The following is a 23193-nucleotide window of genomic DNA, read 5'->3' as shown; positions in this document are numbered from 1 at the left end:
TGGCGGTGCATCTCTCTGAGTCACAGACGGCCCCACTCTTGGAGCAGCCAACAGAGCAGCTGGAACGTTGTCAAATTAAATAGGCAAGTACAAGAGGTCCCAGGAGGACCGGGCTGGGGGCCTCGGGTCCTCGCAAAGGTGTGAGAGGAGGTCCGTCCGAGGTGTCTGAGAGGCAGGCCTTGGCTCCGGGCCTCGTGGGGCTGGCGGCCTCCGGTGAAGCTGGGCCGGAGCCATCACAGCTTCTCAAGCCATTTCGGAGACGGTGCTTCAAGCTTGGCAACACGGAAATCTCTATCAGGCCTTATATAACCTTGGTTGGACCTACTGACCTCCAGAAGAATTTCAGCAAAGACAAAAAACAAAGAGCAAACAAACCAGAGGGACTCTGGCCCCAGAATCCCTCCCCACGGGAAAGATAAAGGCACAGAGTTTTTAGCCAAGTTTCCCAATATCGTTTGTGTTTAGAGAGCAGGCTGGTCACGTCCACACGACCAGCACAGAGAGAAGAAGCAAAGGCAGCAGAGTTCACATGACTACTTTATATTAAAGTTTATTACATTTGGAAAATCTACTGTACAGGGAAAAACCCATTGGATTAAGTAGAGTTTTGCCAAAAGCAAAAGACTATCACTCTTTGGAACATTCCTGATTCCAGCCCAGGGCAGGGCCACAGGAGCTAATCAAAGGTGAACCTGGTCCTCTGTGGATCAGCTCCGTGCCAGGTGTGCCCAGACCCCTCTCGTCACCTTCTGGAGGAAAAATGTCCCCCAGAGACTTTTTCTCTGGGGGACCAAAGGGAGGGCTGGGTCCGTAGGAGGTTCTCTGGGCCCACTGCCACTTCGCCCACCCGACGGTCCTCTCTCTCCTCGGTCCCCAGCCAGAGGTGCCAGGATTCCATTCTCACGCAGCTCCCCCATATGACAGCGGCCCCGAGTCCATGGGCATAGGCCTGACCGCTCCAGAGGCAACTGCCCACGGCAGCCAGGACCAGCCAGCCCACCGCCGGGGCCACAGACACACATTCCATACCCTGTTGCACACGTGAGTGACAAAATCAGAGACAACACACAACATAGGCCTATATGTTGGCTTCCAGATTTGGTTCTCCTAGTTTAAAAAAAAAAAAAAAAAAAAGTCTTAACCCTGGATGCTTGTCTCCTCGCCGTAGATTAGGGAAGCAAGATGGGAGTAATCGAATCAACTTACTTAACTTACCGCAGAAGTAACAAAGTCTACTGGGCTATGAACAAAGAAACTAGAGGAAACATGTGCAAAAACAAGTTGATATCTAAATGAGACTTCCCCACAAAACAATGTGAATCTGGTGGAGCTCTGCACTCCTCTCCCCGCCACTCGGGGGGGAGGGGGACGGGGGTCGGGGGGTAGAAATGCCCCCAGACCCTTGGTCTCCACCAGCAAGTGCTACAGATGTGCCAGCCCTCAGCCAGCAGGCCCATCCAGGGGTGAAGCGGCGGGGTCCCCTTTCTCTCCAGAGTTGGGTCAGGGGAGGGGCTGCTCCAGGTAGGAGAAACTGAGTCAGAATGAGGAGATGCCAGGTGCTGGCTGTGGTGGAAAGGTCACGCGCGAGAAAGCCCCTGCGCCCAAGTCTCCAGGCAGAAGTCAGAGAAGCAGAGTCGAGAGCCCCCAGCGCGCCCCGGAAGTCCGTGGGCAGGGAGCTGGGGAGGCGGCATGGTGGCAGGGCCTGCAGTTCTTCATGGAAGAGGCAAGTGGGGGCCTAGCGAGTGGCAGGGGGAGGAGGAGCCCGGTCCCCGTCAGGCGTAGAACTCCTCCTGCTTGCTGGGCTTCTGGTAGGCTCCGCCGTTGGCTTGTTTGGGCTCCTCCAAGGAGTAGCTGCCCTCGTCCTTCTTCTTCATCCGGTACAGCATGAAGCCCACCAGGCACACGGCGAAGATGAGCCCCACGAGGCCTCCAGCGATGACCCCTGTGGGAGGCAGGGAGGCCAGCTCCGCTCGGTGCTCCTCCCAGTAAACAGCCAGCCCCCCAACACCAGGCAGCCCTCCTGGCCGCGGTCAGACCACCCCCCCCACCTGAGAGAAACTCACCTCCCAGCACTTCCTTCCTGTCCAGGAGGCCCTGTGAGGCCCCCGTGGCCCCACGGTCCACTGGGGGTTGATTCCGCTGGTCAGGCTCCACAGCTGTCCCGGCCGTGTTTTCCCCAGATACGTCAAAGGTGAAGTCCTACGGGAGGCAAGGGACAGTCTCAGGCCGGGGTGGGCCACTGCCGGCGGCGGCATCCACATCCAGTTTTATTTCCGAACCCAGAAGCAGCTCGGGCCTCCCTGGTCACTGCAGCCACCGGCTCAGACACACCGAGCCCAGACTTCCCGGACCCCAAAGTCAGGCACCTCTCATCGTATCACCCCAGACCCTGGCTGGACTGTGGCAGTGACGTCACACCAAGTGATACAAAGCAACAGGTATTTATATGAAAATAAATAGGCTCGTGTTCATGTTAAGTGTAAAATCACCACGATTAGAAGACAGAAAGACAAAAAAAAAAAAAAAAAAAAAAGACAGAAAGACCCAGTAGAGCCTTTACAGTCGCTCGCTTCAGTTTGGGAAGGACTGCTCTGCTCTGGTCTCAGGTCTAGCCTGTCCCCCCACCCCACCCCCCGCCCCGGGGCTTGGCCCTAGACGCAGGGGAAGGTGGGACCTTGTGATCCTTCCTCACGGTGGGGAACGGGACATGCTTATGGGACACAGGGTGTTGGGTGTGCCAGATGAGCCAGCCAGCGCCCCTCAGCCCCCTGCACTGTGCTCCACCAGGTAGCAGCAGCCACCCCCGGCCCAGGAGACACGGGGGACCCCAGCGGGCACTCACCTGCTCCCCGGAGCCCTCTCCCGCCGGGAGCTGAGTGGAGACTCCGTCCTCGGCGGCCCTCTCGGTGGCAGAGGGACCTCCGTCCTCCACTTTTGGGGTGTGAGGGTCGAGCTGGCTGGGTTCTGCAAGAACCGAGATCTGATGGTGGTCAGGCTGCGCGTCCCTGTGGGGATGGAGGGTGGCAGGGCCCTGGGCCGTGGTGGCTCTGGCGGTCGAAGCCCTGTGAGTGGTGGGGTGCGGCGTGGTCTCGCTGGGGGGGTGGGCGGTCTCCTTCTCCCGGTCAGTGAAGCCGGGCTCCGCCTCTGCCACGAGCACGGCCTCTCCCCCCTCGGGGCCCTCTCTGGTCAGCAGGATGGACGTGGAGCTGTCGATGTCATCCGCGCCGGTGGGCTCCTGAGCCGTGGGCATGGCCGTCAGAAGTGCCATGTCCTTCCAGGTGGACGGGGTCTGCTGTGACAAGGTGATGTCCTGCAGAGCACCTGGAGGCCCAGAAGCAGAGCTCGTTGGAGCGGGGAAGGCCCAGAACATCTGGGGCAGCAGAGCTCACCCAGGCAGGATGGCAGGGACACGGGCCCGCACTCCCACCAGCAGAACAAACCCTCTCGTGAGCAGCTGGTTCCCCAGGGTAGAACCAGGTGAGGCTAAAGTCAGCTTTGGAAATTAGAGGAGGAAAGCTGCTCTTTCTCCAGCATGTGCCTGGGGACAGCATGGTCCCTGGTGCCAGGACACATCTAGGCCATCAGGGAAGGAACCTTTCCTGTGGCTGCTGGAGCCCACTCCCTGGGTGGGGAGCCTGAATGCCCAGTCCATGGTACACACACCTCTCTGGCCTCCTCCCTATCCACCTGCCCTCTCCCCAGAAAGGCCCAGCCCCCCAAGAACAGAGGCCTGTGCCCCACCTTCCAGCTCCCAGGCCCCTACCTTGGCCACTTTGCCCACGGATGGCCTCAGCCCTCTTCCAAAATCCTGCTGAAGAGCCCCATCCCTGGGAGGCCTCCCTGATCACCCCTGGCTCAAGGACTTCACTCCCCCAGGGAAAGAAGAGGGCGAGATGAGGGAGCATCACGGAAGATCTACACCCCACTAGGCTCTGTGTTACTTTAATATCTTCCAAAAGTCTTACGAAGTCAAGATACACTCCCATTTTACAGATGAAGAAATAGAAGCCCAGAGAAGTCCACCTTTTCAAAGATTGCCCAGGGAGTTAGGAGAATAAGAGCCCAAGTCTCCCCAACAAGGCCCCCAGGGCCTCCTGGAACCCCAGCATTCACTCCTCCAGCCTATACATGCCTTCTCCTTGCAGCGTGGACCCCACTCTCTTCCCTAGCATCACCCTCCAGGCCCAGCCAGGGGGCTGCCTGCCTGCCGTCACATCCACTCACCTGCACCGGAGCCAGAAAAGTTGTCAGAGTCATCCCCAGAGCCATCTTGGTCTTCGGGGGGCACATTTGTGGCCACAATTTGCTAGAAAAGGATCAGAAAAGGGTATGAGTGGAGGCTTGGCTGAGGCCCTGCTACTCTGGGGTCCCTGTCCTAGACAGCTGGGTGAGCTGCCCCCCTCCACACACACACAGCACAGGAAAGACACCTGTGTGTTTGGCTCTAGGACCCTCAGCTCAGGGCAGCCCTCCAATCCCCCACAAACCCCTGAATGATACGACGACACAGCCCTGTGCTGGGGGTGCAAAAACACATGAGAAGGGGCAGGGTTCTTGCCCCAAGAAGCGCAGTCTGGTAAGGGAGCCCCAGACCTCCTAGAAGAACAGCAGAAGATGCCATTACTGGGAACAGAGGCCACAGCCCCAGTGGGACCTGTGAGCTCACCCGACACTGAAATCAGGTCTTGGGGCCATCAGGGTCCAATACTGGGGTTTTTTAGAGCTCCAGAAATAACCCCCCAGTAACCTGACTCCAGAGCGGCACTGTCCAAGCATGCTGGGCATCAGGGTATGGACATCGAGAGCCTCCCGGGAGAGAGGTCAGGGATGGTCACAGGAGGAGCTGTTCTGAGAGGCAGGGCTGCCCGCAGAAGACAGCCCCAGGCCTGGCCACACTGTGTCTTCCTGCACCTGGCCTGTTTTCTCATCCATGGGAAGGACTGGGTCCAGACCCCCTTGGGGAAGGAAGGACAGGATGCCCTTTAGGCTGGGGACAGATGACACTGATCTAGAAGGGGTCCTGCACTCAGGAGGCACCGATAAATGGGCTGCTGGCCTGGTAGGGACCTGTGTGCAAACAGCTGTCTCAGCCAGAACAAAAACTGAATAAAGAGGCAGAGCAGCACAATTCAGAGCACACGGGTTTAGAGACCCCCTAACCTCAGCCACACTAGCCTGAGGTAAATCTCTTATAGCCTCATTTTACAGTCTCTCCATCTGTAAAATGGGGGCGGTAGTAATACCTACATTCCAGGAAAGTTGCAGAAATTCAATGAGGTCACGCACATGAAGAACCTAACAGAGCCTTGGCCTGCAGAAGGCCCCCGACCTACCGCAGCCACTGCTCTAACCTGGGGAGCGAGAGCCGCTCAGCATGGATAAGAGGATTCTGGTGCCTGCTGGGAAGAGATGGGATGGAGGTGGTAGGGTTTCGGAAGAGCGGCAGGACGGGGCCAGGTGACAGGAGGCTCTGCATAGACTTGTCAGAGGCGGGCTCTGGCCCAGGCAGCAGGCCTCCTCCGGCCGAGAGGCCTCGCCGGGTCCTGGCCACAGGCCACAGAGCTTCACTCTTGAATGGAGCAGAGCAGGGAGGCACAAGCAGGACCTTTGGCCTCCTGAGGCTGCCTGGGGCAGCACTGGACCAGGTGCAGGCTTGGCGGCCAGGGGCTCAGGTCAGAGGGAGGCTTCACACACGTGTAGAAACCACCAGGCTAGAAATACCACTGAGCTTCCTCTGAAAGTACAAAACCCAAATACCTCTCCCCTCACCCCCAAGAAAACGGTTCTGGCCCCAGAAAGGCCTGTCTGAGCTCTCGTGGCCCATCTGAACAAACTCCCGTAGTCTGGGCCCTCCACCTGCACCTCAGGCCACATCCTGCATGCGCTGGCCCCAGGTGGTGCTGCCGACACCTGTCCCCGTCCCGTCTCCACACCTGTCTTCGAAGCTGCGCTCACCTCCCCTAAGCCCGTACCCTTCAGTAGCAAAGAATACTGCTCACCAGGCAGAGAGTGGGTACCCCACCCCAACATGCATGCCAGGCCCCAGCAGACGGATTCCCACCAGGCAGCTTGCCTGGGGGCAGGGGGAGCAAGCGTTCAGGGGACCCCCACCCCTCCAGTGCTTCCACCTGCCATCACGACTCCCAAGGAGGCCCCAGAGGATGAGCAGAGCAGCTCTCCCAGTGCACTGACGGCGTCCCAGAGAGGATGCTCAACGAGGAGCATGATCAAGCCAGAGCAGCCTCAGCCGCGGAGCAACGAGAGCCAAATCCCCCAGCAGAAGCCGGAGTCTGGGGTCCAGGCCGTACCCCACAGGTGAGGGGAGGAGGCCTGCGGAGAACCCAGTGCAGCGGGACCCTGTCAACCTTGGAGGCAGACGCCAGGGAGGCCCAGCCTCTCACCTACACGGAGAAGCCCCAACAGGTTAGCAGTTTCCCAAGAACGGGGCCTCTTTCGCCACCAGGTAAGACTGTGGATCTGCCCAGTCCCTAAAAACAATTTGTTCCGTCAACTGGGCTCAGCTTATCCCTGTGCGATCTTGTTTACACAACAAGCTCTTGAGCAAACGCTTTCTCTGCTGAAACCAGCTCCCTGGCCTCAGGGCAGCCCCTCCCCTCTCGGGGCTGGGTCTCTACCAGGGGAAGGGCTGCAGTGACCTCCTGCTCCCCTCCAGCTTGAACCCTGGTTGAGGACCTCAGCTCCCTGGGGAGGAATCAGCAGAAACTGCTCGGTCTGAACTTGGATCACTCGGTGCCCGCTGACTCTGGCATTTTGGGTGAGACTTCCAGTTTCACTTAGGCAGCTATGCTAAGGGCCTGTGGCCAGCTGCCCAAGACCTCCTGCAGCGCTGCCTCCGCCGGGGGTCCCTGCAACACCATGTGGCCACAGCCCCTGGGGCTGCTTAGGGACAGGTTGGCCCAGCTTGGAACCCACCTCAAGCAGCCTGGGAAGGTAAAGGCAGGCCAGCTCACACCTTTAATGGGGCTCCTTAGCCTGTGCGAGTCCTAGAAAGATCTACTTCTCATTGAACAAACCGAAACCCTTGTAGTAAGATCTAAGCACGTTCTGTTTGCTCAAAGTAATTAAGGGTCAATCTGCTCCCTCCCCACCCACAGCACAGACCCTTAAAAGCCCACTGGCCAGGTCTGGCTCCAGTGGAGGGCAGGGGTCATGGGGCAGACACAGGGAGGCTGGGGGACCCGGAGTATGAGAGGAACTTGGCCCATCTCCATCTCTGCCACCCTGGTCTGTGGCCACACCCGAACTGCGTGGAAGGGCTGGAGAGGGGACCCGGGTCAGGGCTCCAGGGGAGCAGGAAAGAGCGTATGAGAAACTGAGGCTTTCTCGGGCCCTGGAAACACTTTCTAGACCTTTCCACCTTTACCCTTTGGGGCAGGCAGGCCCGAGATTAGCAGCTCCCACAGATGAGGAACTGAAAACAGACAAGATGAGGGACTTGCCCAAGGCCACCGAGCTGTGGCTGCACGTGCTCTCCTCACCTGCCCGGCTCTCCCCCTCTCTGGCCCCAGAAGACCCCGTGGCTGACCCATCTACTTTAAGAGGCCTGTCTGTGCTCGCTTCCATAGCACAGATCCCAAGAGGCCAGTCTGGTCAGCCCAGCCGCAAGGGATGAGAGGGGCTACGGGATGACAGTATCACAGGTAAGAATCCCTGAGCCCTGCCCCAGCAGCCAAGGGGATCAGGGTGCCAGCCTACATCGTTTCTGAGCCACCAGGGGCTGGAAGTCTACATCGAGCTGCCACCAGCCATTCCCAGGAACGGATCAGGAGTCTGTGGGCAGAGGAGCTTCAAGAAGGCGGAGCCTCAAGCCCAGCCCTCCCTGGCCAGAGAGAGGGCCGCTGTCCTTGGCAACATCCATCTGAGCAGCCCCCTTGCCCTGGCCACCCCAGGAGCCTGGAGCCGTGTGGAAGCATCCCTCCGAGACACCTAGAGGACAAGGGCTCCATGGCTGGGTCACAGGTCCCACCCTTTGTCCACGAGTGGACATCTCGGAGGGGTTCAAGTGCAGACGGTGGACCCGGGGCTTCTAACTCTGGACGAACGGAAGAGGCCGCCTGTCCACCTGCTCCCTGGACTCCCGCCACCCCATCAACGGCAGCCAACACATCCAAAGACCTGTGGTCTCCACCCCACACCCTGAATCACTAACCATGTGTCCCCTGCTGCCTGACCTATGTGATGGATGAAGCACGAGTCCTCCGGGAAGCATTACTGAGTTCACTGGATGGTGCTGCTCTTTCAACCACACGCTGCTCAAAGTACAGTATCGCATAAGGAGGTTACGGGAGGGTGTTAAACTGGGTCCTTAACATCAAAAGGATCACCATCCAGGGGCTTTGGAGAGAAAAGACTTGGTCTGGTCCCAGTCCTGGCAAGCTCCCAGGGCACACAGCCAGGAGCCCCACCTTGGGCTTCCCAAAGGGAGACTGGGGCACAGAGGGTCACCCTCTAGAGACCCTGGGGCTGGGCCCCGAAGCCTCCAGGCAGACCTAGAGAGAGTAAGACAATGCTTGGCCCCAAGTCACCAACCTTAACCACGCTGGGGACCTCAGAGCGAGGCAGGCTCACTCATCCAGCAGGAAAGGAGGTTCAGGTATCTGTTGGCCGTATTTGTCCCAGTGGGGCGACAAAGCCCGGGCAGCTGAGCCAAGTCACTGAGTCCACAAGCCCTACTAGTGTCCAGGGAAGCCAAAGACAAAGAGGCTGGCCATGGCCTTTCCTAAGCAGCCAGCCTTGGTGCCAGCTTTGGGGCTGTTGACCTGAGGGGACCCGCTTCTCCTATCGCTCCCACCCAGAGGTCCCACGAGGCTGCAGGCATGCTCAGGAGGGTTAAGAGAGTCACAATTTTCTTTTTAAAGAAATCCTTACCCCCGTCAGTTTCTTGGTCAGATCTCTGGAACTAAGGAAAACGAGCCCCCTGCCTCCACCCCAACACACTGTCCCCCTAGAGTTCATAAGGCCTAAGGCCTGAGGCCTCTGCTACAGAACCCTAGCATATTCCCCCACCTATGCCTTAAGATGCCAAACTGACCCATAGTGACATGCAAACCACTGCCTTTGTCCAGGCCAGAGGCTCTCTTCCTCAGCGTCCCTGAGCATCACAGATCGTCAGGAGACGATCGGAGGTGAAGTCTTCTGAGCTCCGTCCCCGAGGCTGACTCAGTGGGTCTGGGACAAAGGCCCAGGGCTCTGGTGTTGAACAAAGTCCCCGCTCTCCTGTGGTGGTATGCAGACTCCACGTGGGAACAGTAACCTAGACAGGAAAACATCTAGCCTGGAGTTGCCCAGGACCTGGGCTCTGGGGGAGGCCAATCCTACAAAGGTCCCAAGACCCTCACTCAGGTCGTGCTCAAAGAGGCGGCACCAAATAGCAACAGACCCCCGTAGACAAGCCCTGGGGACGAAGGGACCCAAGATGGCTCTGGAACATTCTCTACCTTTCTGATCCATCCGCTCTCCGCACACAGTACACCAAGTGACTGCCTCATCTGCAAAAAAGCTAAGCGGAGCTAAGGAAATCCTGAACTTGCAGAGGCACGGGCCCTCCCATTGCTAGCAGCACACGCAGCAGCGGACAAAGCCCAGACTGCGTCCAGCCCGTCCTGCCGGCCCAGGGCTGCCGGACCCCGTGGTATCTCAGGCCTGAGGCACTGACCTGGCAAGAGGGGTGGGACCCCCGGGAGGGGGCAGACCAGGGAGGGGAGCAGGGGCTGCAGAGCCTCACTGCAGCCTTTCAGGGACACCTGCCTGTCCAGGGAGATGGGGTGGGAGATGGGGGGGGTGGCAGGGGAAAGAATGTTGCAGAACACGAAGCCCCATTCCTGCGGCTCACCGAACACCTGGTGCCCTAAAGCAGGGGGTTTGTGACTCTGCTTTCCTCACCGGGGGCATCATTTGTACCCCCTCCTCTAGCCCTAGCTAACAAGGCCTATGCATGGACCTGAGGGGACAGGCCAGGCAGGTCACACTCAAAGCATCTTGGACCAAGTGTCTCACGGAAAGAACCAGAGCCAGGGGAGGTTGGGGGGGGGGGCGGTCTGACCAGGGTGGCTGGCCCCGGGCAGGCCTAGCTCCATTGTTCCCTTGCCAGGGGACCTGGGCAGCTCTCTGCCTCTCTCTAGACAACAGGGGGGGCTTGGCTAGACCCTCAACTCCCTTAGTGCTCTAACGGGCTAGGCTGGGACGTGGGAGCAGTGCCCCCAACTCCTTGTCAGCGGGGCCAGAATGCTATAGGGGTGCTGCGTTGGCCACAGACAGCCAGGTTAGGTGGGAGGGGCAGGACTACAGGCCACAGCCAGGAAGATACCGGCTCTCCCCTGGCCCAGGATATCAGGGTGCTGGCAGATAAATCACTTTCTCTCCAAAGGCTTCTTTCCTCACTTAGGAGCTGCCAGGGAGACGTGCTTAGGGCACTGAGAGGCACGGATCTCCCCAGCTTTGGCCTCAAGACCCTGAGGACCCCACTTCAGATGACTCCCGGGGGGTAGGGGCCTCACCAGTGCCTCAGAGAAGCATCAGCGTTTCCGGCCTGACAGGCACGGGGACTTATCAGCTCAGTGTCTCTCTGCCAGAACCAAGTCAAGCTGGGACTTGCAGAGGGCGTGATGGGCATGGCCCAGGGCGGCAGGGGCCCAGGGAACAGCAGCAGGGTGACGGGGCTTATTCGGCCTTCACCCTGAGCAGCCATGAGGGCACCTAGGCCCCCAACCCCCATCAGCACTTCTACTGGCAGGAGCACCTTGCAGGGGACCTCCTAGGCATATAGCCTTCCCCGCAAACACACAACCCACCTGAGCTGTCCCTACCCTGCCACTCGGACGCAGAACTCACCATCTGGGGGATTCCAGGGCAGGGCCAGGGTGCAGGGCAGCATCCGCACTGAGCTTTAAAGTAGCCCTTTGCAGCAGCATTTCCCATGGCACTGAATGTTGGGCTTTATGATGGGACGCCTGAGGTCAAGGTCACAGAGCCCTTTGCCCTGGCTCGTTCTGCCCAACTCAAGTACCCAAGAGGACAAGGTTGTGTTGGGGGAGGACGGATCCTGGCAGCCAGTGCCAGGCCCAAGGCCCGAGCCAGGGTAGAGCTGCCACCAGCACCCCATACCCACCCCTCCACCGAGCTGGCGCCCGCTCGCAGCCCACGTGCTGGGACTCGTCTCGGAAGGGCCCAGCTGACGCTGGGTGTGGGGCTGCAGAGCTGGAAGACCAGTTCCTCTGCTTTCCCCGCCTGTGAGAGCCCTGGGCTGGGCGCTGAGCAAGGCTGCCGGCCTGGCCCTGCCAGCCTTTGTGGCCGGGGCCGCCCTGGGAGTCAGACAAGAGATGGCCAGGGGAAAGTGACCAAACCCAACACCAGGAAGACCTGGGTAGAGCCTGGGCTCTGTGCCCAACTTACTAGATGACCTTGGAAAAGACCTCGCTTCAAGTTCCCCATCTGTCCATTGAGTGACAGCAAGGGGACTCCTAGTTCCCAGTCCATGGCTGGGAGGTCAAGGCCTGCCCCCAAGGGGCTGGCCAGGTGCAGCGGCTCCAGCAGAGCCCACCTGAGGGGTACACCACAAACACGGCATTCGGCAGGGGGAGGACCCACCATGGCAAGTGGGGGGAGGGCACTTGACCAGAGTGACTCGGTGTCATTGCTCTCAGCTTCCCAAGGGTTACGGCCTAGGCAGCATGATGGAGATATTCCAAATCAAGACGACTCTGGGATGGCAACTGGCAACCCATGGGGACAGAGGGAGCAGCTGAGGCCTCCAGAGGCTTGTCCCTCCTCAGCCCTGGCTATCCTAACAAGACAGCTAAGACCAGAAGCTCAGGGTACGATTCCCCACCCAGCCATCACAGGTGCCCCCTTGCACTCCTCCCTGGCTGATTAACCCCCAGATTCCACCAGGCTTGGGGGCCTGACACTTTTGGCACATGGGCTTCTAGAGACACCCTCCCCCTACTCTGTCTAAATAAAGTATTGTCACAAGTTTCACAGACGCAGAAACTTGTAGCTTGCCGGACACCTGCAACTAGTCAGGGCTCCAGCTGCGAGTGTAAAGAATAGGAGCACTTCATCACCCAAATTTACCCAGTCAGCGTCCCTGCAGTTGCAGAGCATCCTCTTTAAAACACCTCTGGGAAAGGAAAAAAAAAAAAAAAAGGCAACCTCTGGGAAGCCTATCCAGTGCTAGTCACTCACACTAGAGTATAAAGCACTTCTACATGGGGGGAGGGGCCCATTCTGGAACTGGGGCAGTGTGGGTGGGTAGGAGCTATGGAAGATGGGAAAGGATTACAAAAGAGAAGCTGGGAGATGCCAAGAGCAAATTTTTTAACCTGTGTCAGAATACGGTTGCCAGCCAACCCCATACCCAAGAAAGACTCAATTGCCTTTGTTCCCACTTTGAGCTACAGACATACATGGCTGCTCCTCCCACTTGCAGAAGAACGGACTAGCCTGGGATCCTGGCTCTGGGATAAAGTACAATCCAGACTGATTAGGCACTGAGGCTGCTGGCAGCCCAAAGACACAGGAAGGGCAGAGTGTCCTCGAAAGAGTCCCATGGGGGCACCCTGGCAGGGTGGAACTGGGAATTTGGGGCCTGAGCAACCCAAGGCAGAATTTTCCATGAAGACCAGATCTGAAGAGGCTGGGCTTGCGCCCCAGCTTATTGGTGGAATCTCACCTCAAACAGAGGCAAAGCAGCCTCAAGGCCCTCGACTGTCAACCTAACACCACCAGGGGCCTCCTGATGGCTGGAAGGCTCCCAGAGCCCCCCGTGCCCAGCGCCGAGCTCCAGGCGGTAGCAGCACCTGCACACAGATGCTAAGGCAACTGAAGGGAGGCTATGGATGCAGCCTTGGTCTTCGGAGCTTGGAGTCACCTGGGACAGGCAGGGGCCGTAACACCGCACTCAGGGCCCAGGGACAGTCAGGGGTGGAAGTAAGAACCTAAGGCTTTTAAGCTGGGCTGGGTGTTACTCGAAAATACTCAATACTCAGGTATTGAGAAATAGCTGAATTAGGCCTTACAGGGGAAAAAAATAGTTATTAGGGCTAATATTTATTGTGCACCACGTGCCAGGCACTAATCTAAGCACTGTAGCTGAATTAATCTTCACAATAACCTAAGGTGCTAGTACATAGCCATCCTCCAGATAAAGAAATTGAGGCAAAAGGGACAAATCGTTAGTCCAGGGCACGGGACCAATGAAGGGCCAGGCAATCGGCAGGCCTGTGTTAACCACCGTCAGTGAGGACCACGTGGCTCTCTCACCCACAGGAAGAAAAAGGCCATCATTTCCACGGGAGGTGGCACCAGGGCAGCGCAGAAGGAAGGACCACAGAAGTGGGGCCTCCCCGGCACCCGGCACCCTGTGGTGGTCCAGCCGAGCCGAGCTCCCTCTCCAGGGTGACCTTCAGTCTGCAGCCCTGCAAGCCACTGCCCCCCACAGTCTAGGGCCCTGCTCAACTGGCCCGAGCCCCTGCCCAGGTGCCGGGTGTCTGGCTGTCTCCTCCCCCTCCCCCCCACCCGGCCCAGCCCACACCTCCTTGGGGTCAGGAGCCAGCCCCTGGCCGAGGCTCAGGTGGAGGCGAGCAGAGTCTGGCCTGCCGGTGAAGACTCTTTCTGAGAAGGGGCAAAAGCCATGTTTTCAGACCCTGTGACATCAGCGCACCGGAGTCAGACCAGCCGGCCATTCACATGAAGTGACTGCACCCCCAGGCCAGGTCAGACTGTACTCCTTCCGCTGCCACTGCCACCAGGGGCTCTCCCCCGGGGACTCCCTACACAGTCTGCCTCCAAACTTCCCCTAGACTTATTCCTCTTGAGCCCAGGCAAGCAAAGGGCTCTCAATCATGCCACATACATTACTTCCTGGGGTCTTTTCAAAAGTCCTCCGAGGCATAAGAAAATGCCCACTTTACAGAAGAGAAAAGTGAGACTTAGGAAGACAGATAAAGAAACATGCCCAAGGTACCCGGGGAGGATGTGATGGAGCCTGGGGAAGATCTGAACTCCACCGGCTTGCTCTTCCCAGCCTCCACAGGACACCTCTCACTGCTCTGTCCCCAGTCCCTGGTGACACTCACCTATGCCGACTGGCCAGCCAGTTCTAGATCCCACCTGGCGTCCCGGGCCCCACAGCTTCAGGACCCCGGAACCTACCCCAAGCATTCAGGCTCAGGCTGCTGGCATTCCACTGGGAGGAAAGGTGGACCAGGGTGTCCCTTGGATGCCCAGCCCCCAGGTAGGAGTCTGGAAGCAGGGCCCTGTTCTGCAGCGGGTAGAGGGGAGGGTGGGCGAGATCGCAGGTTCTCTGCTCCTCACACCATTCCCAGGACCCAGAGCTCAAGGCCTTCCCAGGACCTTACAACCAGGATGACCCCAGGGAAGCTTTACAAGCATGCTCCTCCTCCACGGCCCCCCTCTACAGGGTACCCCGAGCCCAGTGCCTGTGAAAGGCCAGAGAGAGGAGGCTGGGGCAGAGTCTGAGGAGCCCCCTTTGCCTAGGTGTGCCCACTGTCCCAGCCCACAGGCCCTGGCCAGCCTGGAGGTCTTCCGGACCAGGCGGTCCCCACATGGCACCCTGGAGGAGATGTGGTCACCACAGATGGCAGCACGGTGGCCCAGCAGTTCTCTCTGGGAGAAGGTGGAGCGACGTCAGCCCCAGCCACAGTCTCCGAGGCTCCCGAAACAACACCTGCAGCCTGGGGCCCTGCGAGCCCAAACCTGATCATGCATCTGTCGGGGACACTCCCCAGAGATGGGACTCCAAGGCCCCGGACGGTCTCTGGGGGAGCAGGGATGCTGACAAGCCATGGAGAGGAAAGCCAGTGCAGCCTCTGCACCTGACACTGTCAGGTCCCCGAGCAGGCAGGCGAGGCCCCGGGCGTCAGCGGCCACTGTGGTGTGGGTGGCACGGAACCAGCAGTCCTCGGGTCCCCCAGGGCCTCCCGCTGCCCGGCACGTGCTAGGTCTGGGGTGGACGAATGCGCCCAGGTCCTCCAGAAGCTCCCTCCTTACTGCCCCACATTCAACCCACCCAGGGCCAGAGGGGACCCAACAAGGGCTGGCGTGGCCACAGCAAGTGCCAGGCAGCCCCAAGTGGGAAAGCCTGTGGGTTCAATGTCACTGTGACAGGACAACTCTCCTAACACCCCTGGAGGTCAATGGTACCCACGAACGGTCCCGGAGCAGGCCTGACCGCCTCGGCCACCCCCGCTGCCCCCATCAGGGCACCACCACCCCTGCCACTCCCTTTGGCCAGAAAATGACCTGCCTTCTGGCCTGAGCTTCTCATCAGAAACTGCCGCGGGATTCTGGGATGAAGGCGTTCTCGGTGAATGACCTTTACAGACACTGCTCCCCTGGCCTGTCTGCACAGACCAACTCTCCTGTCTGGTCTGGTCCCAGTTAATGGCCACCCTCTCTTCCACCCGCCCCTGGACCAGGGACGAACCACTCCCCACCTGCACGGGGCTATGCACACGGCAGGCGTCCAGGCTCTAGGCTTTAGATCTGGTCAAGTCTGGGAGGGCTCATGACCCTCAGGGGTTAAGTAAGAACTCTCCTGGGCCAGCAGGAACAGAGATAGGCCCCACCCAGATGCCCACCAGTCCTGTGACACAATAGGACACCACAAACGCCCAGATGCATGAACACCCCAATGCAGGACGGTCACCTCGGCTTCTTTGCCCCCTCCCCCCATTTCACAGATGGGCTCACTGAGGCCAAGACAGGCTGTTGCACAAAGTCACTCAGCAGCAAAGAGGAGGGCCAGGTAGAAGGCAGGTAGCAGAGCCTTAGTCAGCCCCACTGGGCTGCTCCCCACCCCATGCCTGACACATAGTGGGCTCATGGTCAAGACTGGTTGGGTGAGTGTCAGGGGAGGATCTGTGGGCCTGGCACCATGACTCAGCTGACAAGTGGAGCGATAAACATAACTGCCTGCCCCACTGCCCCAACCTGCCCGACATGGCTTCCGTTCCTGCTGATGAACGGACCTGGGGCACTTGGCCAGGATGCCTGGGCGTGTGCAGAACATCACCAAGTCTGACCTTGCCCGGGGTCCCCTGTCCACCTCTGGTTCCCACACTGAGCTCTAAGTCCACCTCCTCCAAGCAGCCTGCCCTGCCCTCCACCCCCACAAATGACTCCTCAGCCAGGGAGTGTCCCCTCAAGTTCCCTGAAAAGAACAGCGGAGGACCCTAAGCCCCAGCCAAGTCCCCTATTGCCACCTCCACCCTCCCCAGGACAAGGTCTCTCTGCAAGCACATGGCCATCAGAGCGGAGAAAGGGGAAGGAGACGGCTTGAGCAGATGGGAGAACTGAGGTACAGAGCCAAAGACCTGTCCAGCCCAGTCAGGGCCTAAGCTGGGACTAGGAAGGATGGGTGTCCCGGCTGCCCTTCTCTGTAGGAGCAGCTTCCAAAGACTTTTTTTTTTTTTTAAAGATTTTATTTATTTATTCATGAGAGACACACAGAGAGAGAGAGAGAGAGAGAGAGAGAGAGAGAGATAGGCAGAGGGAAAAGCAGGCTCCCTGTGGGGAACACAATGCAGGACTTGATCCCAGGATTATGGGATCACGACCTGAGCAAAAGGCAGATGTTCAACCACTGAACCACCCAGGCACCCAGTCCAAAGACTTCTAACACCAGGGATGGAGGAACATCCGATTGCAGCTGAAGATGAAAAAGTCCACCTGGAGAGGAGAGGAGAGGGGAAGATCACTCCCTGGCTTCTGAAAAGGAAGCTGCAGACAGGTGGGAACCAGGTTCCCCCCAGAAACAGACTGCAGCCAAACCAGCAGGAGAGCCCAACAGGGAAACAGAGTCAGGACCACCCAGGCAAAGCTGCAACCCATGCTGCGTGTCCACCACCCCACACCTGCACGTATGTACACACACACTCATACACACGCAGCCTCTGGTGGGGCTGCCCCCCTCAGGGGCCTCACTAGAGTTTTCCCTGCACTGAAGGCCAGGGAAGCAGCAGCCTGTACCTACAAGGAGGCAGTCCGTGAAGCCATAAACAAATGCCAGGAGAAGAGAGGCCTTCAAGGAGCCCCAGAGGCAGGAGGGGGTGCATCCAGAAGCCTCCATGCACATGCATCATCAGCAGGAAACATCACGGGCAAACAGGTGTGTCGAGGAGCAGCCCTGGCCACCAGCCTTCCCCTCTCCCTATCCGTGGTTGGTCCCAAACCCAAGATTGGCCACTGCACTCCCTCCCTGCGCCCCTCTGGACACCCTGTCTCCCCAAACCTGCACAGCACCACGGGCAGCAGGACTTTCCAGAGCAAGCTCAGCCCATCTCCCCTCAGCACCTACCCCACCCCCCACCCCGGCACCCCCATCACCGGCCGCACTCCTCTGGGTCCCAGGGCACCGGCACGGGGAAGCCAACTAGGTGCCCCTGCCTCAGGCCCAGAAATACAAGGGGCCTTCTAGAGCCCCCTCCGCCACCAATGGTAGCTCCCCGAGGACAGGCAGGAGCAGTGCCTTTATGCACACCGAGCTGGTGTCCCAGGGCTGGCGCGACGATTGGAAGTTGCACAGCTGCCGTGGTGACCCGGGGCGCGGGGCCTTGCCTTTGGGGCCTCACACGTGCCTCCCTGTGTTGAGGGACACGCACATGCCTGCCCTCCGTGGGCGCCGTCAGGGTGCTCCCAGCCCGCGCACAGGGAGGTTCCAGAAGGCACACTCCCGTCTGAAGCCCAACGTCTGCTGGAACAGCTGAGGGAAATGACACCGTGCTGAATCTGTTCCAGGGCGCAGGATCCTGGCGCCAAAAGCCCTCTTTCCACAGACTCCCTTAATCCCATTCCTTCTCTCTAGACACTCTTAGGCAGGCCCTCAAGGGGGGGTGGGCTTTCAACCCCAAAATTCAAAATTGGTTGTTGAAAAGAAGGAAGAAACCAAGAAATTGTTTGTTCTGTAAAACTAGCAGGGATCCAGGGCTAGAAATCATTTAACGACCCATTCTCCTCAGGGCTACTCCTTCGGGGAGACCTAGTGTTGGGGGGGGGGGGCAGCAGGGAACCCAGCACAGGAGCCAGGAGTCCTGGGTATCTGGTCACTTGGGTGGTACCATGGTGCCTGCCTCCCAAGCTTAAAAACGTTTCTATTAATCCCACAAATGTTCCCCTAGTGCCTAAGATAAAAGTCAGGGCAGACTGGCTGCTGCCCTGGGGACAAGCACGCAGGCACCATCCAAACATGGGGACACTTGCCCCAACAGGCCACTCTGCACCAAGCCGAGGACATATGGTCCCTGCATGGGCATCAGAAGCACATCCCACTCTCATCTCCTGGGTCCCACTGTTTCCTGACCTTGGCTTCTGGGAGCAACTCTTGCCTGTCCCTAAGCCACTGGATGAACTCAACCCAAGCCCAGGATTGCCAATGCTCAGGGTTCGCCTAAAGGCACTGTTCAGGCCAGCTCAGCCCAGCGCAGTGCCCCCTCCATCCAGCCCATGCACACCCACGGCTCCCTGGAATGCAGCAGCAAACACCCAAAGGGCCTCCTAGGGTTCAGGCAGCCTCCTGTGCTGGGCTTCACTGGGGAGACTCGACAGCCCATCCATCCATCCATCCATCCATGTCCCACCCATGTGCCCTCACAGATGTACAAATCCTGGTTCTCCCGCATCAGGGGCTCCCCTTGGAGGGGCTCACTTCTCTAGGCCCCATCCACAAAAGCAGGGCAATGACATATATCATAAAGGTTTGGGGTAAAGATGAAATAAGAATAGGAGAAAAGCATTGGGCGCTCAACAAGTAAAGGTACCAGGAATTCTCTCGATAGCTCCCTTTCTCTCCGGCACTTGCGTTTCCAAACCCTTTCAAAGTGCTCATTATGGAATGAATATGCAGTGACAGAAAGAGGCAGGGAGAACAGGTATGACGTCCGCTGTTCAGAGGACATCGAGACTTGGGGGTGAAGTGACTCACCCAAGATTACATGGTAAATTAGTGGCAGGGTTGAGGCTCGGTCCTGGGGCTCTACTGCATCCAAAGCTCTTTCTGGCCTGCCAAACAGCATGGGCGCACGCGGAAGGGTGCACTTCAATCCGAATAGAACGTGGTGAAGAGAACAAGGGGCCTTCCTATCAGGATTTATAGCGAGTTAGCCTCGCCAGGCCCAGGCGACCTGGGACTCTCAAGTCACTTACAACTCAGAACCTGGGGTCATGGGGTGCCTCCTCCCAGAGGTCATTCACACCTGTCCATCGAGAGGGCCCGTGGGCACTTCCCTGGACAGCCTTTGTTATTCTAGGTACTATCAAGGACGCTGCAGAGATCCCAGCGGGGTTCACGGAGGCAGAAACTGTGCGCACCACAGATCATGAACATTACTCACAAGTGAGACTCGCACTCAGCGCTGAAAACTCAGCGATCATTCTAATGAATGCGACTCGTGTCTTAGTACTGCTGGAGGAAAGTGCAAATTAGAACTCAACAGGAAAGCTGCTTGCTACACGTAGGCCCAGAACTGTCACCTCGGGCTGCGATCCCAGATGGAAGAAAAGAGCAAAGCAGGATGCAGAGTGTACCAACCTGGGGGCGCCCGGGACAGGGAGCAAGGTGCTCTTCGGAGCACAACCAACCTGGGAGATTAAATGCCTAATGTGACACAGTGACAACAAGGAGGACCCTAGCATCCCCAGATTAGGTTATGCTTAGTATTCTTTTGTTAATAAAGGAAGGAAAATAAATATTGCAGAGACCTGCCCAAAATAAGAATATTTCTGAGGTTAATATGGATTCTCAGCTCACTAAGAAAACCTGGATACCAAGGATACCTCGTTCCCAAGGGATTTCAGAATCCGAAACTCTGCAATAGGAAACAGTCCTCTATAAAATACTACAAAATTCAAGCTTTTCACTAATTCTTTCCAGGCCTCTCTCCTTTCTCATCCCTCTCCCCACCAATCTCAGTTAATGAGGTTTTATTGGAACCCACCATGAGCCACAGGTAGAGACTTAAAACAGCTCCACCCTCCTGGTGGAGCTGAAGCCAGGAGTGACATCACCTCTAGAAGGCTGGGAGCCCAGGAGGAGGCAGTTAGCGCCTCCCCCACCTCACCCCCCCAACTCCGCCAGGCCTTTGGGAAATGTCTCTACTAGCCCCCATAATTAGGGCAAAAAGGGATTTTATGCCTTTCAAGAAAGAGAAAAAGGAAGGAAAGGAAAACAGCAAATAACTATTCCAGAACAAGCAATTTTTCTGGCATGGAAGAAACAAAAGACCACGGGAAACACACACGCACAGAGAACCCTTTTTAGACAAACCTGTTCTTGTCTCTTGGGAGTGGTTTCAAGCAACCTCCTGCCCTAACAGCCTTCCCTTGTCCATTCAAAATCAGGTGCCCAGGATCACGCCCTACCTCACCGGTCCCCAGGGGGTTCTGATCTGCTTCCCACTGGGACCAAAGTGGAACCCTGGGAGAGGACCAAATCTCTGCAACCTAGAGACCTCCTCCTATTTTCGGCAAACCCCATTGCCTCATTTCTTTTAGGAAGGGCCGTTGGGGGGGGGGGGAGGTCCTCTACGCCACTTGATTCCCACTTTTAACCCAACAGGGACACCCATAGTAGGAGGAAAAAGGCAGGACTGGGAAAAAGAAAACACACTTTATAAAAGTAAAAAAAAAGAAAACCTGAGCTCCAAGCCAAGGTCTAACCCCAAAGCTTAGTGCTCCCAGGCTCCACTCAGCCACCCCCTCCAGGAAGCCCTCCCACCACCACATTCTAAGGAGACTCCCTCCTTCCATCCTTTCCCTCTTGAGACTCAACTGCCTCCCAGTCCTGAGTCTCCTTCTGTAACGTGTCAAAGTTTCTAGGCCAAGATATAATGCCTCCTCCTACTGCGGCATGTGCCGTTACCCAGTACACAGGAAACTCTGGGGAGACCGGTCCACACAGAACCTCACAACCCATCTGCCTCCCCCATGTGACCCGGGCTCTGGGATCCCAGCTCGCAATGCCAGCTTCAACCAAGGTGGGCAAAAGATCCAGCAAGCGCCCTCCTCCCCATTCTGGCTGGAAATGGGTGGAGAACCCGACCTCAGCAGCCTCCGCGGAGGCCCACTCTTGGGCCTGGAGAGAGAGGGGGGCAGCCAGGGAAGGCGGCCAGGTGGCCACGGAGGTAAGCCGCACACCTCCGCTCCCCTCCCCGGCTCGAGACAAAACCCGAGTCTCGCAGAGGCTGCGACCTAGTCAGAGAGGAAGCCAGATGCCAGCTTCTTGGACCCGAGGGCCAGGAATGCACCCGAGAGGGCGCTCAGAAATCCCATCTGTCCCCATGGCTCCCCGGGCTTGGCACCCTCCGTCCGCAACTCCGGCTCGTCAGCAATTCCAGGGGCACCGGGGCCCTGCTCCGGGCTCCAAACGGGCCCAGACGCAACGGTCGCCCGGAAGGCCGGGGCAGCCCCGCACCTGAGCCAGACCCTGGGAACCCCCGAGAGCGAAGGGACAGCCCCAGGGCGGCTCACGGGGCCGGCGTCGCCGAGCCTCGCGCAGACGCCACTTTCCCGGGGGAGGGCCCGGCCCCCGCCGCCCCCGCCCACGTGCCTCCCCGACCCGGGCCGGCCGAGCGGTCCAGATGGGGTGGCCGGAGCCCGCCACGTCCGGAAGGGGTCGAGCCCGGCCGCCCGCCCCGTCCCGGGGGCGCTGTGGGGCTGGGGCGGACGCGGGCAGCCGCGGCAGCGCTGACACCTGGCGGCCGCCCAGGTCCCGGCCGCGGCGGGCGGCGCCCAGGAAAGGGTTACAGGGGCCGAGAACAAAGCGCCCCCGGTGGGGAAGGCGGGCTAGCGGACGGCGGCGGGCGGAGATCGCTTTCGGGGGCCCTCGGGGGCCCGCGCCTCGCCGGCGGTGGGTGCTGGGTCCTCCCCAAAGCCCCCCCCCGCCCCCGCCACATTTGCCCGTCGCTGCCCCCGGTCCCCGGGGCGGGCCGCGGACCCGCCTTCCCCGCGCGCGGCCGCAGCACAAAGCCCGGCCGGGGGGGAGGGGAGGGGAGGGGAGGGGAGGGGACGGGAGGGGAGGGGAGGGGACGGGAGGGGAGGGGAGGGGACGGGAGGGGAGGGCAGGGAAGGGCCCTGCGGGTCCCCCCGCCCGGACGCCGGCCGGCACCGCGCGCCCTCCGCGGGCGGCACAACTTCTGCGGCCCCGAAGTTGGGTTCCCGCGGGGCTCCGGCGTCCGGGGGCCAACTTCCCGGAACCCCCGCCCCCGCCGCCGCCGCGCCCCCCGCGCCCCCCGGCCCCTCCGCCAACGCGCCCCCGCCGCGCCCTAACTCGGGCCGGGCGCTCGGGGCGTCGCGGCCGGGGTCGCTGCACCCTCCCGGGCCGCCGGCGGGAGCCCCGGCCGCTGCGGCGCCCCAGTGCCCGGAGGGGAGCCGGCGCCCCGCGGGCTGGCGGGCTCCGACGCAGGCGGGGCCCCGGCGCGGGCTCCTCTCCGCGGGGCGCCCGAGCCCCCCCCAGCGCGGCGCCCACCGACGGCGGCGGCGGCGGCGGCGGGGGCGCGAGCCCGGCTCTCGCGGTCACCGCCCCGGGCCCGGCCGGCCAGCGCGGGAAGGCAAGCCCCGCTCCCCTCCCCCCACGTGCCGCCGCGGCTCCCGCGGCTCCGCAGCACCGGCTTCCCGCCGCTCCCCGCCCGGCCCGGGCCGCACTCACCGGGAGAGCCGGCTGCAGGCGCAGCGCCAGCGCGCACAGCCAGAGCCACAGCGCCGCGCGCCTCATGCTGCCCGGGCCGGCGGCGGGAGCGCGGGGGCTGCGGGGTCGGACCGCGCGGGGCTCCGGCCGGGCCGCCGGGTCGCTGCCGCCGCACCCTCGGGCGATGCCCCGCGCGCGGCGGTCTCCGGCGAGGCTGCGGGACCCGCTGGCTGCAGTCCGCTCGCGGCCGCCCGACTCCTCCGCGCGCGCCTCCCGCCCGCACCGCTCCCGCCGAGCTCCGCCTTATAATAAACCCACAGGCCCTTAGCCGTTGCAAGAACTAGCCCCCCACCCCCAGCTCGCCGGGTCTCGGGGCCAGCCCAGTCCCCACCCCCAGGACCCCGCCCCCTGAGCCACCCAGCCCGGCCCCTTGGAGCGCCCCGCCCCCGGCGCCCTGGCCCCGCCCCGCCCCGCCCGGCCCCGCCCCGCCGGGGACAGCCTCCCCCGCCCCCCGAGCTGCGGTCCGCACGGGT

The 23193-nt window shown here is 60.1% G+C and overlaps 1 protein-coding gene across 3 annotated transcripts; it reads right to left on the bottom strand.

The window, feature by feature from the left end:
• Positions 1-534: 534 nt before the first annotated feature.
• Positions 535-22957, bottom strand: SDC1 (syndecan 1). Of its 3 annotated transcripts, none has more exons than XM_072770980.1 (5): positions 22682-22957; positions 4225-4306; positions 2843-3321; positions 2064-2199; positions 535-1942 (listed from the first exon to the last, which is right to left on the bottom strand). In XM_072770980.1, exons 1-5 carry the CDS (start codon positions 22745-22747, stop codon positions 1773-1775), a joined length of 933 nt encoding a protein of 310 aa, XP_072627081.1. In that variant the 5' UTR covers positions 22748-22957; the 3' UTR covers positions 535-1772. The 3 variants fall into 3 exon arrangements, with proteins under 3 accessions (XP_072627081.1, XP_072627078.1, XP_072627079.1); XM_072770977.1 differs by lacking the exon at positions 22682-22957 and adding an exon at positions 10852-10953; XM_072770978.1 differs by lacking the exon at positions 22682-22957 and adding an exon at positions 9053-9079.
• Positions 22958-23193: the final 236 nt, after the last annotated feature.

Source organism: Canis lupus, chromosome 12 (genome assembly GCF_048164855.1).
Source record: "Canis lupus baileyi chromosome 12, mCanLup2.hap1, whole genome shotgun sequence".
Taxonomy (NCBI): Eukaryota; Metazoa; Chordata; class Mammalia; order Carnivora; family Canidae; genus Canis; species Canis lupus.
This window is presented reverse-complemented; position numbering and strand designations above follow the sequence as displayed.